General features: G+C 47.9%; 2 protein-coding genes across 11 annotated transcripts in view; both read right to left on the reverse strand.

The window, feature by feature from the left end:
• Positions 1 to 10,703, reverse strand: part of CPEB1 (cytoplasmic polyadenylation element binding protein 1) — a 109,996-nt gene extending 99,293 nt beyond the window's left edge. For 3 of the 10 annotated variants that reach the window (XM_070775191.1, XM_070775188.1, XM_070775183.1), the window contains exon 1: positions 9,767 to 10,100. In XM_070775191.1, the coding sequence (XP_070631292.1) occupies positions 9,767 to 9,904 (138 nt within the window). In that variant the 5' untranslated portion in view covers positions 9,905 to 10,100. Of the gene's footprint in view, positions 1 to 9,463; positions 9,569 to 9,766; positions 10,101 to 10,221; positions 10,352 to 10,580 lie in introns of those variants that run through there. The other 7 variants (XM_070775190.1, XM_070775189.1, XM_070775184.1 and 4 more) reach the window with 7 other exon arrangements.
• RPS17 (ribosomal protein S17) overlaps positions 1 to 14,887 on the reverse strand; it is a 122,761-nt gene that overhangs the window by 106,287 nt on the left and 1,587 nt on the right. The window lies entirely within an intron of this gene.

Raw genomic sequence — 14,887 nt, forward strand, 5'->3', positions numbered from 1 at the left:
ACTGTAAAATTCTTAGAGGCAAACATAGGAAAAACACTCTTTGACAAAAACCTCAGTGAGATCTTTTTTGACCCACCTCCTTGAGTAATGAAAATAAAAACAAAACAAACGGGACCTAATTAAACTTAAAAGCTTCTGCACAGAAAAGAAACCACAAACAATATGAAAAGAGAACCCTCAGAATGGGAAAAAGACCCATTTGCAAATATTTGAAAATATCTGCAAACAAAGCAACTGACAAAGACTTATCTCCAAAATACAAGCAGCTCATGCAGCTCAATATTAAAACAAACAATCCAATCAAAAAGTGGGCAGAAGACCTCAACAGACATTTCTCCAGATAAGACATTCAGACAGCCAAGAGGCACATGGAAAGATACTCAACATCACTAATTTTTAGGGAAATGCAAATCAAAACTACAATGAGGTATCACCTCACACAGGTCAGAATAGCCATCATCAAAAAATCTACAAATAACAAATGCTCAAAAAGGTGTGAAAAAAAAGGAACACTCCTACACCACTGGTAAATGTAAACTGATATACCCACTATGGAGAACACTACTGAAGTTCCTTAAACAAACAAACAAAAAAAACTAAAACTGTAACTACCATAGAAAAAAGAAAGTGCTAAGTCGTCTCCGACTCTTGCGATCCAATGACCTACAGCCTGCCAGGCTCCTCTGTCCATGGAATTCTCCAGGGAAGAGTACTGGAGTGAGCTGCCATTTCCTTCTCCAGGGGAACTTCCCCGACCCAGGAACTGAACCCAGGTCTCCCACATTGCTCTCCCTGGTGGCTCAGACGGTAGAGTCTGCCTGCAATGCTGCAATGCGGGAGACCCGGTTTGATTCCTGGGTTGGGAAGATTCCCTGGAGAAGGCAACGGCAACCCACTCCAGTATTCTTGCCTGGAAAATTCCACAGACAGAAGAGCCTGGCAGGCTATAGTTCATGGGGTCGCAAAGAGTCAGATACCACTGAGCGACTTCATCTTCTTTCTCCCGCATTGCAGGCAGATACTTTACCTACTAAGCTAAGTGGGAAGCTTCAAAACCACCATATGACCAAGCAATCCCACTATTAGTTATATATCCTGCGAAAACCATAATTCAAAAGACACGTGTACCCCAATGTTCATTGCAGTACTATTTATAATAGCCAGGACATAGAAGCAGCCTAGATGTCTGTATGTGTGAGTCACTAAGTCGTGTCCGACTCTTTGCGACCCCATGGCCTGTAGCCTGCCAGGCTCTTCCGCCCATGGGATTCTCCAGGCAAGAATACTGGAGTAGACTGTCATTCCCTTCTCCAGGGAACCTAGATGTCTATTCACAGATAAATGAAGATGTGGTACATATTTACAACGGAATATTACTCAGGCATAAAAAGGAATGAAATTGGATCATTTGTAGAGACATGGATGGATCTAGAATCTGTCACACAAAGTGAAGTAGGTCAGAAAGAGAAAAACAAATATTGTATACTAACATATGTGCAATCTAGAAAAACGGTACAGATGTACCTATTTGCTGAGGAGGAACAGAGATGCAGATGACGAAGACAGACATGTAGACACAGGCAGGGGAGAAGGGGAGAGTGGGACAAATTGAGAGAGTATCACTGATGCATATAAACTACCACATGTAAAACAGATAGCTAGTGGGAAGCTGCTGGAAAGCAACAGAGAGCTCAGCTCGGTGCTCTGTGATGACCTACACGGGTGGCATGGGTGTGGGGTGGGAGGGAGGTCCAAGAGGGAGAGGATATACATATACAGATATGTATATATACACACACACACACACACACATATATATATACACACACACACATATATATGTCCAAGAGGGAGGAGATACATATAGCTGATTCACTTTGTTGTACAGCAGAAACACAACATTATAAAATAATTACATCCCAACAATAAGGACTTCCTTAAAGCTCAAATGGTAAAGAAACCTGCCTGTGATGCAAGAGACCAGGGTTCAATCTCTGAGTTGGGAAGTTCCTCTGGAGAGGGGAATGGCAATCCCCTCCAGTATTCTTGCTTGGAGAATTCCATGGACAGAGAAGCCTGGCGGGCTGCAGTCCATGGGATCACAAAGAGTCCCAACACGACTGAGCGATTGACTAACACACACACACACTCCAATAAAAATTAAGTAACCCTCCAAAATTTTTCCTCTTCCAACTATATACTTGTGTTTGAGACCAAAATTTCCCTATATACAACTAAAATGACACATGGCAACAGATTAAATACAGAGGCACACAACAAAATTCAGCTATTACAACAGATACTAAAGAGATTAGCAAAAAATGTAGACGAATGCTCACTTTTCTCACTCATTTTTTTGTTTTGGGAAATCTAATTATTAATACGTAATGGATTTGTTATTTTTTAATGACTAGTAGATAAATGGTTTCAGTTTAAATTTCTAATGGTAAGTATTAGCAGATATGATCCACATGCACAAAAGCTCTTGAGGCTCTCAAAATTTTAAGAAGTGTACAAGAATCCTGAGATGAAAATGCTTTGAGAACCACTGCCTTATGGAGTAGCTGATCAAATTTGCACTTTTCAAAGATCTTTTAAGAACATCTCAGAAGGAATGCAAACATCCTGAAAGGCTCAAGAAAACATCTATAAGATTCGACAGGGCACAATGAACTTGGTAAAACAAACAAACAAACAAAAAGTTCCAAAATAGAATGTGAGAGAGGAGAGTTTCATAGGATGTCAGAGCTCAAGAATTTAAGAGAGGACTAAAGGGTGAGGTAGTCAGGACTGGAGGAGGGTTACTCTGTAGGAAGCTAAGGAAAGCCAGTGAGGCTGGTTGCTGGAGGAGGCTGCTGAACCAGGAAGATGTACTGCTCTCACATCTCTCTGAATGTAAGAGAGACAGGACCATGTTCACCGACAGAGATGAACCATGTGGTAGGGACAACCGACCCAGAGGTCCCTAAGGTATCAGAGAAGACGGACACCAGGACACAAAACTGCTCTTTGAACAGGGATGAGGACACTCCTTCAATAGCCAGAGAAAAGGGACAGTAAAGGAAGCTCAGCCCAACTAGAGAGGGCAAGAATAGGGCCTCTAATGCCAAGCGCCCAGAGCCTTCTGATTCTTCTGTTCATCACAAGAATGGAACCTCTCTCAGTCTCATTACAAGAGACGCTTAGCAAAACTGAAAATCCTTCCTTAAGCTAATGTTTAACAAGGTACTAGGACTCAAATCAGGATCCCAAACTATGAACCTCCTCTTCCTTCTGCATCAAGGCAGCCTGAGAAACATGAGGAGGACAGGAAAGAGCAGGTCAGGGAAACGCTCTGTAACAACTCTGAAGCTGTGGGGGAGCCTCTTACAAGGCAGGGGAAGACTGTTCTTAACGTCCTCTGAAACATCCAGAAGCTTTAGCACTAAGAGAACCTCCGGAACTCGGGCAGGGCACTGGGAGCAGGAACAGCAGCAGGATGGTGGAGCTGGCGTAAGCGCCTGACCGGCAGAGACAAATTCAGCCTCTTCAAGCCCAGAGTGCCAAGGGAAGTTTGAATTTCACCTTAAAACTCCTGTATTTAATCAGTAACACCTCAGTAGTTACTCTGTGGAGGGGTGGGCAGGGGGTTAGAAAGGATACAGGCAAAGACCCTCTGATCCAGAGCTCACCATTCAGCTTGGGAGATACAACTACACATTAAGACCCAAGGACCAAGGGTCTGAGGGATATGTCTGGGGAACAATACAGCCATTAGTATGGCGTAGCTCCACAAAGAGTGGTGGCTGTGAACAGGCAGGAATAACTAAGGAGGAAGGCAGGAAAAGCAGACTGAAAATATTCATCCAAGGGATACCTGAACTAGTGGCAGAAATGGGAATGGAGAACAGATGAAAGGATCCATGGGCCAAGAGTTAAATCACATCAAGGCTTTATTGTTATAGGAGCTGGGGAGAGGTTTCTGAAGGAAAGCTATAGGTATTTATTTACCTAGCATCCATCTGTACTGGGGCCTTCGGGGTTAAAAGGAAAAAAAAAAACCAAAACACTCAAACACAGTTCTTTCCCCCAAGAGGACACCAGCATCTAGTCAGAAAAAAAAAAACACTCGTAATTGGAGGGAACAGAATTAGATTAGCCCCAGGAGGAGAAGAAAGGGAAGACGTTGGCTGTTTTGAGATCGTCTGCATTTAATATGCCTCACAAAAACATTCATTCAGTAGGCTGATCAGAACCATGGTTCTTGAGAACAACCAGGACTATAAAGAGCTCAACCTAAAACTCGAAAAGCAGTGCTACAGGAATACACAGGCCCCTGTGAAAGAGTACAGAAATGAGCAGTAGAATGAGCCACAATGAATGTGGGCTTCGGGGGCAGGGGGTGTAAGTGCCAAGACAAGAAAAGACCAGACAGAAGAGAACTAGGAAAAGGAAGCCATTGAGTCTTAGGAACCAAGTGGAAATTTTAAGTAAGATGAGATAATCAGAGACCTACATAGCAAAGGACAAGGTGCGTGAATTCCAGAAACACTTGTCTGGAAATAGAGAGACCTGGGTTCCAGTTTTGGCTCTATCATCGCCTCACTGTATAAATGACCCCTTTTCATTCTCAGCTTAAATCTCCTCGTCCGTGAAAATAGTGAGACACTATCATCTGGACTTGGTGTCAACTCAGAGTTATACCAGGGAGGCAGAGAGGTCTCCAACACCTCCTGAGCTTTAAAATAATTCCAAAATTACAGCTTAAAAACAAAGTCTCCGGAGAAAGGGCAGACTCAAGAGACAGATGGTGTCAGATCCAGAAGCACAAAGCCAGAATGCAGAGAGCACAGGTGTTAAGCAGTAAGAGATTAAGTGTTCAGTCAAAAGACACCAAAAAAAACCCAACCTGCCCTTCAAGGTAACTGCTTTGCTTCCACAAGGGGAGAGCTACTCCCACACCTCATCAAAGAGACTTCAGGCCATTGTGCTAAACCTGTCAGGATGGGATCTTTGTCAGCATATTACGCTGGCCAAGAATAAGGAAACCAGTAGCACTATTGAAGTCAAGTTACTCCCAGAATCAGCAGCTAGATGCAACTGTGACCCATTTTTAGCACACAAATCAATCTTCAGATCTGTCCTCTGGGAATTCTCCAGTTACTTCAAGGAAAGTCATCACAAAATGCCTTAAAAATCACAAGAGAGTGTTAATTCACTGTAGTCGAAAACAAAAACGGTACTCTAACCATACAGGAATACTGAAAACTAAAGCAGAATGCAGAGGCTATACATGCCTAAGCGTTCTTCTGCATCACTGAAAGCAAAGCTCAACCTTACTTAGTCAGGAATTTTACCTCCACACCTGTGTTACTTAAAATTGCATTCTACTGGGTTGGCCAAAAAGATGATGTTGCAGAAAAACCCAAACTTTTTGGCCAACCAATATATTAAGAAAACAAACTAATCCCTAACAAGAGCCTTTTTAAATCCCAATAACAAAATTGAAAACTATGCCAACAATGTAAAATTAACACTCTCAAACTTGGAAATGGCTTTTTATGGGAAATCATATAATTTTCCTATAAGAAATATGAAATGTTTACTTATTATATATACCTTCAAGTTCAATTGTTTCAGCCAGTTTACTGTAATTGAAAAATGCCTCATTTTGGCGGTCCTATCTTGAACATAAAAATTTCCAGCATTTGGAATCTGTGCGCTTACAGAGGATGACAAGCTCTCATGCAGGAATAACTAAAATCAGGCTGCAACACTGGCAGGAAAGAAAACAAAGAGCATTCCCAAAGCAGCAGGTGTGGGGGCAAAGGAGGTGCGGCCAGCAGAATGCAAATACTGAAAGGGTGCAATCAGTGTCTCCTGGTTTAATTCAAACAGAGACGAGCAAAAATTCTTTATGTGACTTCCTCCACTCCAACCTCTTAGCCCAACCCTCTTTCCTATCCCGCATCCCCTACCCCAGGGCTTTCTGGCAAGCTCTTCCCAGAGTCCATACAGCTTAGATACTACTGCCCAGGAAAAGGAGATTTGCAGAACAGGATGGGATTAGCACAGCTCTGCCACAGCAGAGAAAATATCTTGCTATTTGATCTCATGATTCTCTTACTGCCTCCAACCACGAGCTACTGAAGACAGCAGCCTAAATGTGAATATCTGGGTTTGGCATGTTATCTCTATCCCAAACTTTAAAGGCAGAAATACTACCCACTAATTAACCTGCCCTTTAAACAAACACATAACAATTTTAGGAAACAGTCATTTAGCTGAAAACAATAAGAAACTCTGCACAGTTATTATCTAGCAAATAAACACTAAAATTCCAGTGCAGACCTACTCCAGTCATCTCACCTTTCCCCTCCAACACCAGATTCACAAGAGTGAATTCATGGCTGAGTGGCCTGTAAAGGTAACTAAAGAAGCAGGAGGGGACAGGTAACACTTTAAAGTTTTCATCTTCCCCAAAACTTCCCAGTTCACAGGTTAAAAAGAAAAGTTATCTGGTTTGTATTTGAGTCTGCATTCTCATGGAAAAAATTCCCTTTGGCAAGTCTCTGAACATTGTCTTTACTTCTTTATGTTTAAATCCTTTGGGAATAAGATACAGAAATAAAGGCACATATCTTTTTACATCTGCCAGTGTGGCTTATACACTGCAAGAAGGATTCTAACTTGTCCAGAATGAAACCCCAGCCCCTCATTTCTGGTACAAGAGCTCTTTTTATGTCCTAGGAGCTTATTCCAGATTTTACCACGCACTGCTAAAATCCTTATTAATTCTTCCTGGGAATCTAAGAGACAGGATTATGGGAATTTTAGCTAAGAGAGAAAAGCTAAGATTTAATAAGCCCCATTCTACTTTTATAACTCTACAACAATCATATGATTTCAAATACGTCTTTTCTCAGAAGGAAAAAGGTGGCTGAAATTTAACTGTCCTGAAAGAGGACAATCTTTTGTGCAGAGGGCTAGGAGGATCACCCCCACAGTGGGAGGAGCCTGACTTCTCCAGACCTCTGGCGCTCTCAGAATCGGCTAAACTGCTCTGACACATATCATGGAATGATAGACACAGCACATTCCTCCTGACATCAGCACCACAGCACTAATGCTCGGAAGACCCACACTGACTTCCACAGCAACCCAGGTTCCCTCCAATGCAGTTAAAGCTCACTCTTGCCTATGAGTGAGACCAGCCCATAGACCACTACCTTTTCTGTACAATATATACCACCAATAACCCTCTTGACCCGTCTAACATACTAGAATACACACAGTACCATTGGCTGAACTACCGCACCAGAAAGACCTAGGTTCACACAACCAGTTTTATCACTTGGTGGCCTTGTGATTTGATTTCTAAGCCTGTTTCATCACCTGCAAAACAGGGAGGGGGAAATCTAAAAGAGACCTTTTGAGACAAAGATCCCAAACTAGCTCTCAGGTTAAATACAATCTTCAGAGACTTTGATTCATCACAATGTTTTCAATTTTTTAGTTGTTACATTTATGAATTAAGAGACTGGCGGCTTAGCTAGGAAAAAACAAAAGATCCATGAACTCTGGCCCCCCATTTCTACATAGCCAACAACCAGCTACTGGCTCTCCTTTAAGCAAATTCTGTAGTTCAGGGGGCACTGCTCCTCTTTCTTTCCCTATACTCATTTATGTTACCTCAGGCCCCTGGAGGGATTTGGGTCTGTAGCCCATTTTAATTTTTAAAAACAAAATAAATAGCTTGGGTGACCCCATGAAAATACTTACAAAGACAGCTATTATCATTAGCCTGGAGTCTTACTGCTGTGATCACCTTCCTCCACTTCCTGCCTCACAGACACTGGAAAGCATATCACAGCAAAGACAAGACCATAGAAACCTGCCTTCATTGAGTGCCTAAAGGCCCAATCCAAGCTGCTCTCTGTTTCCACGATCCCTCAGCACATACACTAACTCTCTAACCTCCTGCCTGCTGCACAGGCTGGCACAGATCCCCTTCCCCAAAGGGGAGCCTGGCCAGGAAGATGTTCCTAAGGCCACCCACGGGAGAAGGGAAAGCAAGTATTTCCACACCGTTAATACAGAGTGACTTACACACAGGGCAGTCAGCTTCACATCCTGCTTCTAACACACTGAGCATGTACTGCGGCCAGACCACTGCTCAAGCTTAGATTACATCACCGTGGCAAGAGCCAAACTCTAGAGCAAGGGGCTCTGGGAACACAGTGTCGTCCCAAGCAAGCTCAAAGAGGAGGGTTGGCCCTGAACTCTCCTGTCCCGGGGGGGTTGGGGGTGGGGGGTGGGGGGGTGGAAGCCGACAGCCCAGAGCTCCGCGGAGCTCCAGAAGCAGAACTGCCTTCCACTCCCCTTCCACCTACGAGCAAAACCAACCAACCAGGGAAACCACCGCCAGCCCGAGGTTTCCAAGGTTTCCTTCCGCTTGTTTGGATGTATTTTTGTTTTTAGCCCAGCGTGGGTCCCTAGGCTCAATCACAACCTGAGCGTTAAGGGTGCACACCCTCCTCAGGAGACACTCGCGGCCAGCTAGCACATGTCAGCGCTGTCACCTGGGGGGCAGACCCGAGGCGGGCAGTGCACCTGGGGCTTCAGCTCCGACCTGCTCGCCCCTCACCAGCACATGACGCTGGCCAGCCGCGTACTCAGGTGCCAGCAAGAGCGCGAGGCGGCTGATCGGTAGCCAGGGAGACCAAGGGAGGCAGCTGCCAGCAAAACGCAGCGCTAAGCACAGCCCAGCCCGGCCTGCGGGACGGCTGGGGGAGGGTGTCAGGCCTCCGCGTCCCCGCCCCCCACCCCCACCCCGGGGCTCTGAAAGCTGCTGTCCCAAGTCCTCGTGCTTCCCACCCGCCTCAGAAGGGCAACACCGTGCAAAGGGGGGTAAGGCCTGCAGGAAGCTGAGTGCCACCAAAAACTAACCCATGCACGCCAGGACTTGCTCCTGAGCCCCAGGTTTGGCTCGGACTTCTAGGTCCCCGGGGTGGCACTGAGCCACTTACAAGAACCCTGGCCTGGACCCTGGGGGGATGATGCAAGAAAGTCAGGGTCGCCTTGACTGTAAACACCACCCACACGAGAAAAAAGCCAGAGAATGGGGCCACGTGGTACAACCCACGGGGAGCAAACTCCTGGGTCTGCGTCCCCACTCCCCCCGGGATTCCAGGCAGGCAAAGGCCTTCCTAACCCCTGACTGGCCAGGCCAAGCAATCCGGCTGTCCCCTAAGGCAAACCCGGGACCAGGGCGGGGCCCCACGCCAAGCCCCCCACGCGAGTCTGGGCACCTGGCCCAGTCCAGGGCTGAGGGGAGAATGACAAGGCCAAGGTCACTTGCACGCTTCTCCGCTACCTAGAGAGCCCGGGTTAGGAAAAAAGAGTCTGGCGCGGCCTAGCTTGGCTCCACGGGCGCCTCCATATCCTGCAAGACCCATGCCTATGCCTCCAGGACCCAGCTCACCTGCGCGGCTCCCCAGCTCCAAGCCGCGCCGCACGTGCAGGTCAACCCACCCACTGGTGCTGGACCCCACCTAGCCAACCCTGCCCCAGTATTCCAGCTCCAGCAGAACGTGTGAAGCCACGTGACCTCCTCGGCCGGGGAAGCGCGTGCAGAAGGCACGAGGGGCCTAATCCCTCCGCCTTAAAGGAGCCGCGCCCACTGCCGTCGTGGCGGTCTCCCGTGACCCGGGGCCTTGCGCGAGGGCCTATGTCGCCTGCGGCCCGGCCCCGCCCCGCCCTCCCCCGCTGCCCACTGGGTACGAACGAGGCTCGCGTGGGACGTGGCGAGGCAAGTGAGCTCCCGGCGCCGGTGGCTTCGGCTCTCACGTGCGACGGCTGTGGGAGAAGGAAAAGTTCCGGGCGCGGAGGCGCCCTTCCGTCCGGTCAGCTCCCGTCTGGACATACACTCGAGGCCGACGGGAGTCTGCAGCGCAGCTCGGAGGCCTCACCGGCCGCCCCCGGAGGGCCGCGGCGCCTTTAAGCCCAAAGGCCCTGAGTCACGAGGAGGCTCCCTACCCCTCCTTCGCCACACACCCCTCCACGAGGCCCCACGCCCGCAGGCACGTGACCCGTGCCCCGCCCGGGACTCGCGCGCACGGGTGGGGGCGGGGGAGGAGGGGACCGCGGTACCGGCCGAGGCTGCGCGCGGACCGTTAGCTACCGCGGCCCTGACCGCGGCCCCGCCCAGCCCCGCCCCGGCGGGCGGCGGGCAGCTCTTACCAGTGGAAACGCCATGGGGATGGCGTGGCCCTGCGGGACGGACGGACCGGCCGGCGGGCGGCTGACCGGCTCAGCGAGGGACGCGCAGACACGTGGGCACTATTTTTGCAGCGAGCCGCTCACAGCGCCGCACTCGCGGCCGCTTATAAAGCCCCGCCGAGCCGCTCCCCCCACCCCCCCACGGCCGGATGCGAAGCACCTGTGTCGGCCCCGCCCGGGGCCCCGCCCCTTCCAGCAGGCCGGGCCGAGGGCTCAGCCGCCCACCCAGAGCCGGGCGCCCAGTTGGGGGCGCGCTCGGCACCCCGCACCCTGCCCCCCGCCCCAGGAGTTCAGGTGTCCAAGTGGAGCATGCCACTCACCTAGTGACCCTGATCACGTCCCTTATCTCTTAGGGCCTCAGTTTATCCCTTACAGAGCGCCATTTACAAGCCCCTGCGACGGGGCGGCAACGCGCTTTGTCAATAAAGCTGTCTTTACGGTGTCCAAGCTCCTTTTCTGCCAAAGAACCCCTCCTTGGAGACAGCCTGCGCGACGCGCCCCTGTCCAACCCCACTCCTCGGTTCCAGCAGGCGTGCTCACCTAGATCGGCTGCTTCGTGTGCTGGACCGGGGGTGGACTGCGCGGGCGTCAGGGGATTCCGGAAAGTTCCAAGGACATCAGGGATCCCCTTATGGACTGTAGTTCCCCGGGAAGCCGCTTCCGACGCTCTTTCCAGACTGCGAAAGGAAAACTTCCTGGAGAGTGGAGGAGGGACCCGGCGGTGGGGTCAGACTGTGGTCAGGGAGGGCGTCTTTGGGGTAGGAGCGGACCCCGGGCTGAAACCCCGGGCAGGTACGGAAACGGAGGTGGCATTCCAGGCAGAAGGGCAGGCGAAAGCTGAGAAAGAGTGCAGAACAGAGAGGCTCCTGACCAGGGCAGAGGATAATGCGTGCTGATACCGCAGGAGGCAAGCTTGGGCCCAGTTCGTGAAGGGCCTTTATTTTGCAGACATCTGGGAACTATTAAAAATGGTGAACAGGAGAATGATAGTATCAGATATCTTTTAAGATGTTACTGCAGACTTCGTAGAGGTTTGACAGTGAAAGGGGAGAAATAAAGGACTGTGGTAGGGAGAAAAGGGATGGGCGTTGTTGAGCCTAAGTGTTCACGTATATTACCTCAGCATCACCATCATACTATTTTATAAAGCACTTACTCTGCTTAAGGTTCCTCCTGGCAGTTGGGGAGACAGGTCTGCTGCCTTCCTGGCAGGCTGATGAGGTTGGCCTGGATCTAATGGATGAGGGGAGGGAGTCAAGGTCTAGCTTTTTGTGGTGGGAGGATTAATGGGAGAAAGGGTAGGAACAGACGCTGGCGTAGTAAGTCCACAGAAGGACTCAGAGTGACAGTGAGAGCTGGCCAGTCTCCATCCGTAGAATGTCCCCGTGCAGGAGCTCCCATGGGTTGCTGAGGTTCTGGGCAGAGAGGTGATGGCGGCAGGGGAGTGCAAGAGGGGACCCTGGCACCCCCTAGCCATAAACTGCTCCACTCTCTCTTCCCCTTCAGAGGGGCTGCTTGAGCGTTTCCCCCTCCCTCCTGAAGATGCCCCATTTCAGCTGCCCAGGAATTCCCTGCCTCCTGGTTTAGTTTCCCTGGAACCCTCCCACACCAGCCCTATCTGGAGCTCTTCCTTCTCTAAGAGCAACCCACCCACAAGTCCCACCCTGGCTCACAAACAGCGTAGAACAACTCATCTGAGGTGATGTATCTTGCTTGTCCTCTCAGGGAGTGCCACACCCGGATACCTACAGCACAGGAGCCAACTGAGGGTGTATGGCAGCACCAGGAAGGCCCCAGTTACATCTAAGGAGGATTAGCTGATGGATGCTGTGCAGGAATGACATCTCAGCCCGGCCGAATCTTTCAAGACAAGCTGGAGAAGCAGTTTTTGTGTTTTTGGGGGGTTTTTTTAATGTGCAATCTTCCTAATTTTAAATTTGGTCATTAATTCAAAGAATCAAGCCCAGCCTATCCAGGGGCCTCATGCAGCTCATGCTTTTTCTTCCCTGACCCAAAGCTGAGCAAGAGAAGAACCGGAAACTGGAATAGTGCCCAAGGCAACAGTACCTGGGAGCTCTTTCATATTTTAAAACTCCCAGCTGTAAGAAAAGGAAGGCATCTTTCAGGTGTCTTGGAACAGAAATTTGTGCTGCATAAAATCCCTCTTCTTAAAACTTTATGTTGCAGTAATAATGAGAATACAGTTGACCTTGTACTTGACTGAGTACTTGGCCTGTGCTTGGCACAGTTCCAAGTGTTTCACCTGCATTAACCCATTTGCAGACAAGGAAACTCAAGCTCAGAGAAGTAACTAGCTTAAGGACTCCCAGTTTAAGTAGAAAAGTGAGGACTCAAACCCAGGCAGTCTTCTGGCTTCAGAGCCTAAAGCTTTAACCAGATAAGAACAAAATGTCCAGCACCCTTACATGTGTACTACCTTCTGACTGACCCCAGAGCGCAATGTAGGCAATGAAGGAAGGGGTGGGTGCATGCACATACACTCATGCGTTTGGTGAGTCCTGGCTGCCTGCTCTGACTTGGCCAGGCTTGCAGGTTATACAGGAAGAACAGTACCCCTGACTAGATGCCTGTAGTACACAGGGCCGGGTGCGGAAAGAGGCAGAGGTGGAGGTATTACATGACTTGGTCAAGTCCCCGCAGCTGGTCACTGAAGTAGCAGGAACAAACAGGCAGCATTATCCATTCTCCTAGTCAACAAATAGCCTTTGAGCCCAGCCATGCCTGGCACCATCTCTGCAGTCAAGCCCCAGATTTATAACACAGGTTTTGAGTGTAACTGTAATTGGCTGGACTAAGTTTTAAATGCATGTACCAGGAGGGAACCTGGTATTCTTTTATATGCTCAGGTGTTTGGTGCCTCCACAGCAGGCAGAGAGCTAAAAGAAGAAAAGAGACTGCAGGGAGAAAATAACTTTCCTGGCTGGAAAAGATCAGAAGGGAGATTCCTTTAGGAATTCAAGACCACAAAGTAAAGTAAGTATATAGTGTCTACTCAGCTTTTGCCAAGCTCTGTGCAAAAGAAACCACTTTGTTTTTTTTGAGTTTTTTTTAATGCCCTTTTAAGTGGAATAAAAGAAACTAGATCAGCCCCACCTTTCATCATACACAAATGGAAATTTTAAGTGGGCTAAAAAAGCAAATGTATACAGCATTACTTGGAAATTTTTTGTTGTTCGGTTGCCAGGAAATTTTTTTAGAAAACAATATTAGGAAAATATTTTTATTACACTGGAGTACAGACAAGATTTGTGAATGTGGAACAAGCACAGAGTATAAAGGAAAATTGATAACTTTGACCACATTGGAATTAAAACCTCTGGGTTCTCAAGTTTAAAACTTGAAAAGTCATACACTGGAGAAAGGTATTCGCAATATATGATCTACAAAGGACTGGTTTCCAAAATATGTGGGAACTTCTACAGTGAGGCAAATAGAAAAATAGACAAAAGATGGGAATGGGCCATTGACAGGAGTGGAAGCGCAAGTGTCCAACAAACCTATCTCAAGATGCCTACACTCACCCACAACCAAGGAAATGCAAATGAACACAGAAGGATACCATTCCACACTCCCTGGACAGATGCAATGAAAAGGCTCACTCTCCCGGCGGCAAACTCACTGCCAGTCAGGGTGTAAACTGGTTCAGCCACTTTGGTTGTGGGTTTTATTTTCTACATTTTTCAAATCGATGGCTAACCCACATACAGAATGCACAGAGTACACAGTCTTTGGTATCCAGTTTGATGCTTTTTTCCTACATATACACCCAGGTAACCACTACCCACACCAAGGCATGGACTCCTTCCAGAACCCCACAAGGTTCCATCATGCCCCTTTCCACTTCATCCCCTTCTCCTTGAGATAACTAATCCTGTAGTCACTTTTCTCACAGATTCATTCTGCCTGTTTTAGGACTTCATCTAAATTTTTAGCTTCTTTCATTCGACAGGATTCATCCATGTTGATGCAGGTAGCAGTAGTTAAGCCCTTTTATTGGTAAGTGGTATTCCATTGTATTGATATGCCATATTTGCTTCTCCATTCTCCTGGTGATTGGCAATGTGAATTGGACTATTATGAATGATGATACCATGAGTATTCTTGATGTGAAGTACAGCTACCCTGGAAAGCAATTTGGCAATGTTAAGTTGCAGGTGTGTATGTGCTACCGCCAGGAATCCCACTCCTGGGGTAACGTGTTAGAGAAACTTGCCCACATGTTAAAGAGGCAGAAGTTGAGGTTAGAAGTTCCGATAGGTGTTATTCAAAATTGCAAAAATAAATACCTTACATACCTATCGACAGGAGAATGGATTGATAAATTGTGGTCTAGTCATACAAAATGGCAACCCACTCCAGTACTCAACTTGGAAAATTCCATGGACAGAGGAGCCTGGTGGGCTACACTCCATGGGGTTGCAAAGAATCAGACATCACTCAACAACTGAGCATGCACACACATACACAATGGAATACTGTATATAAGTAAAAGTACTGAAATAAAGCTAATCGTATCAACATGGATGACTCATACACAACATTGAATGAAAAAAGCAGAATGTAGAAGAATACATACTCTACGATGCCGTTTATATAAAATTGCTAA

The sequence above is a fragment of the Bos indicus genome, chromosome 21 (assembly GCF_029378745.1).
Source record: "Bos indicus isolate NIAB-ARS_2022 breed Sahiwal x Tharparkar chromosome 21, NIAB-ARS_B.indTharparkar_mat_pri_1.0, whole genome shotgun sequence".
Classification (NCBI taxonomy): Eukaryota; Metazoa; Chordata; class Mammalia; order Artiodactyla; family Bovidae; genus Bos; species Bos indicus.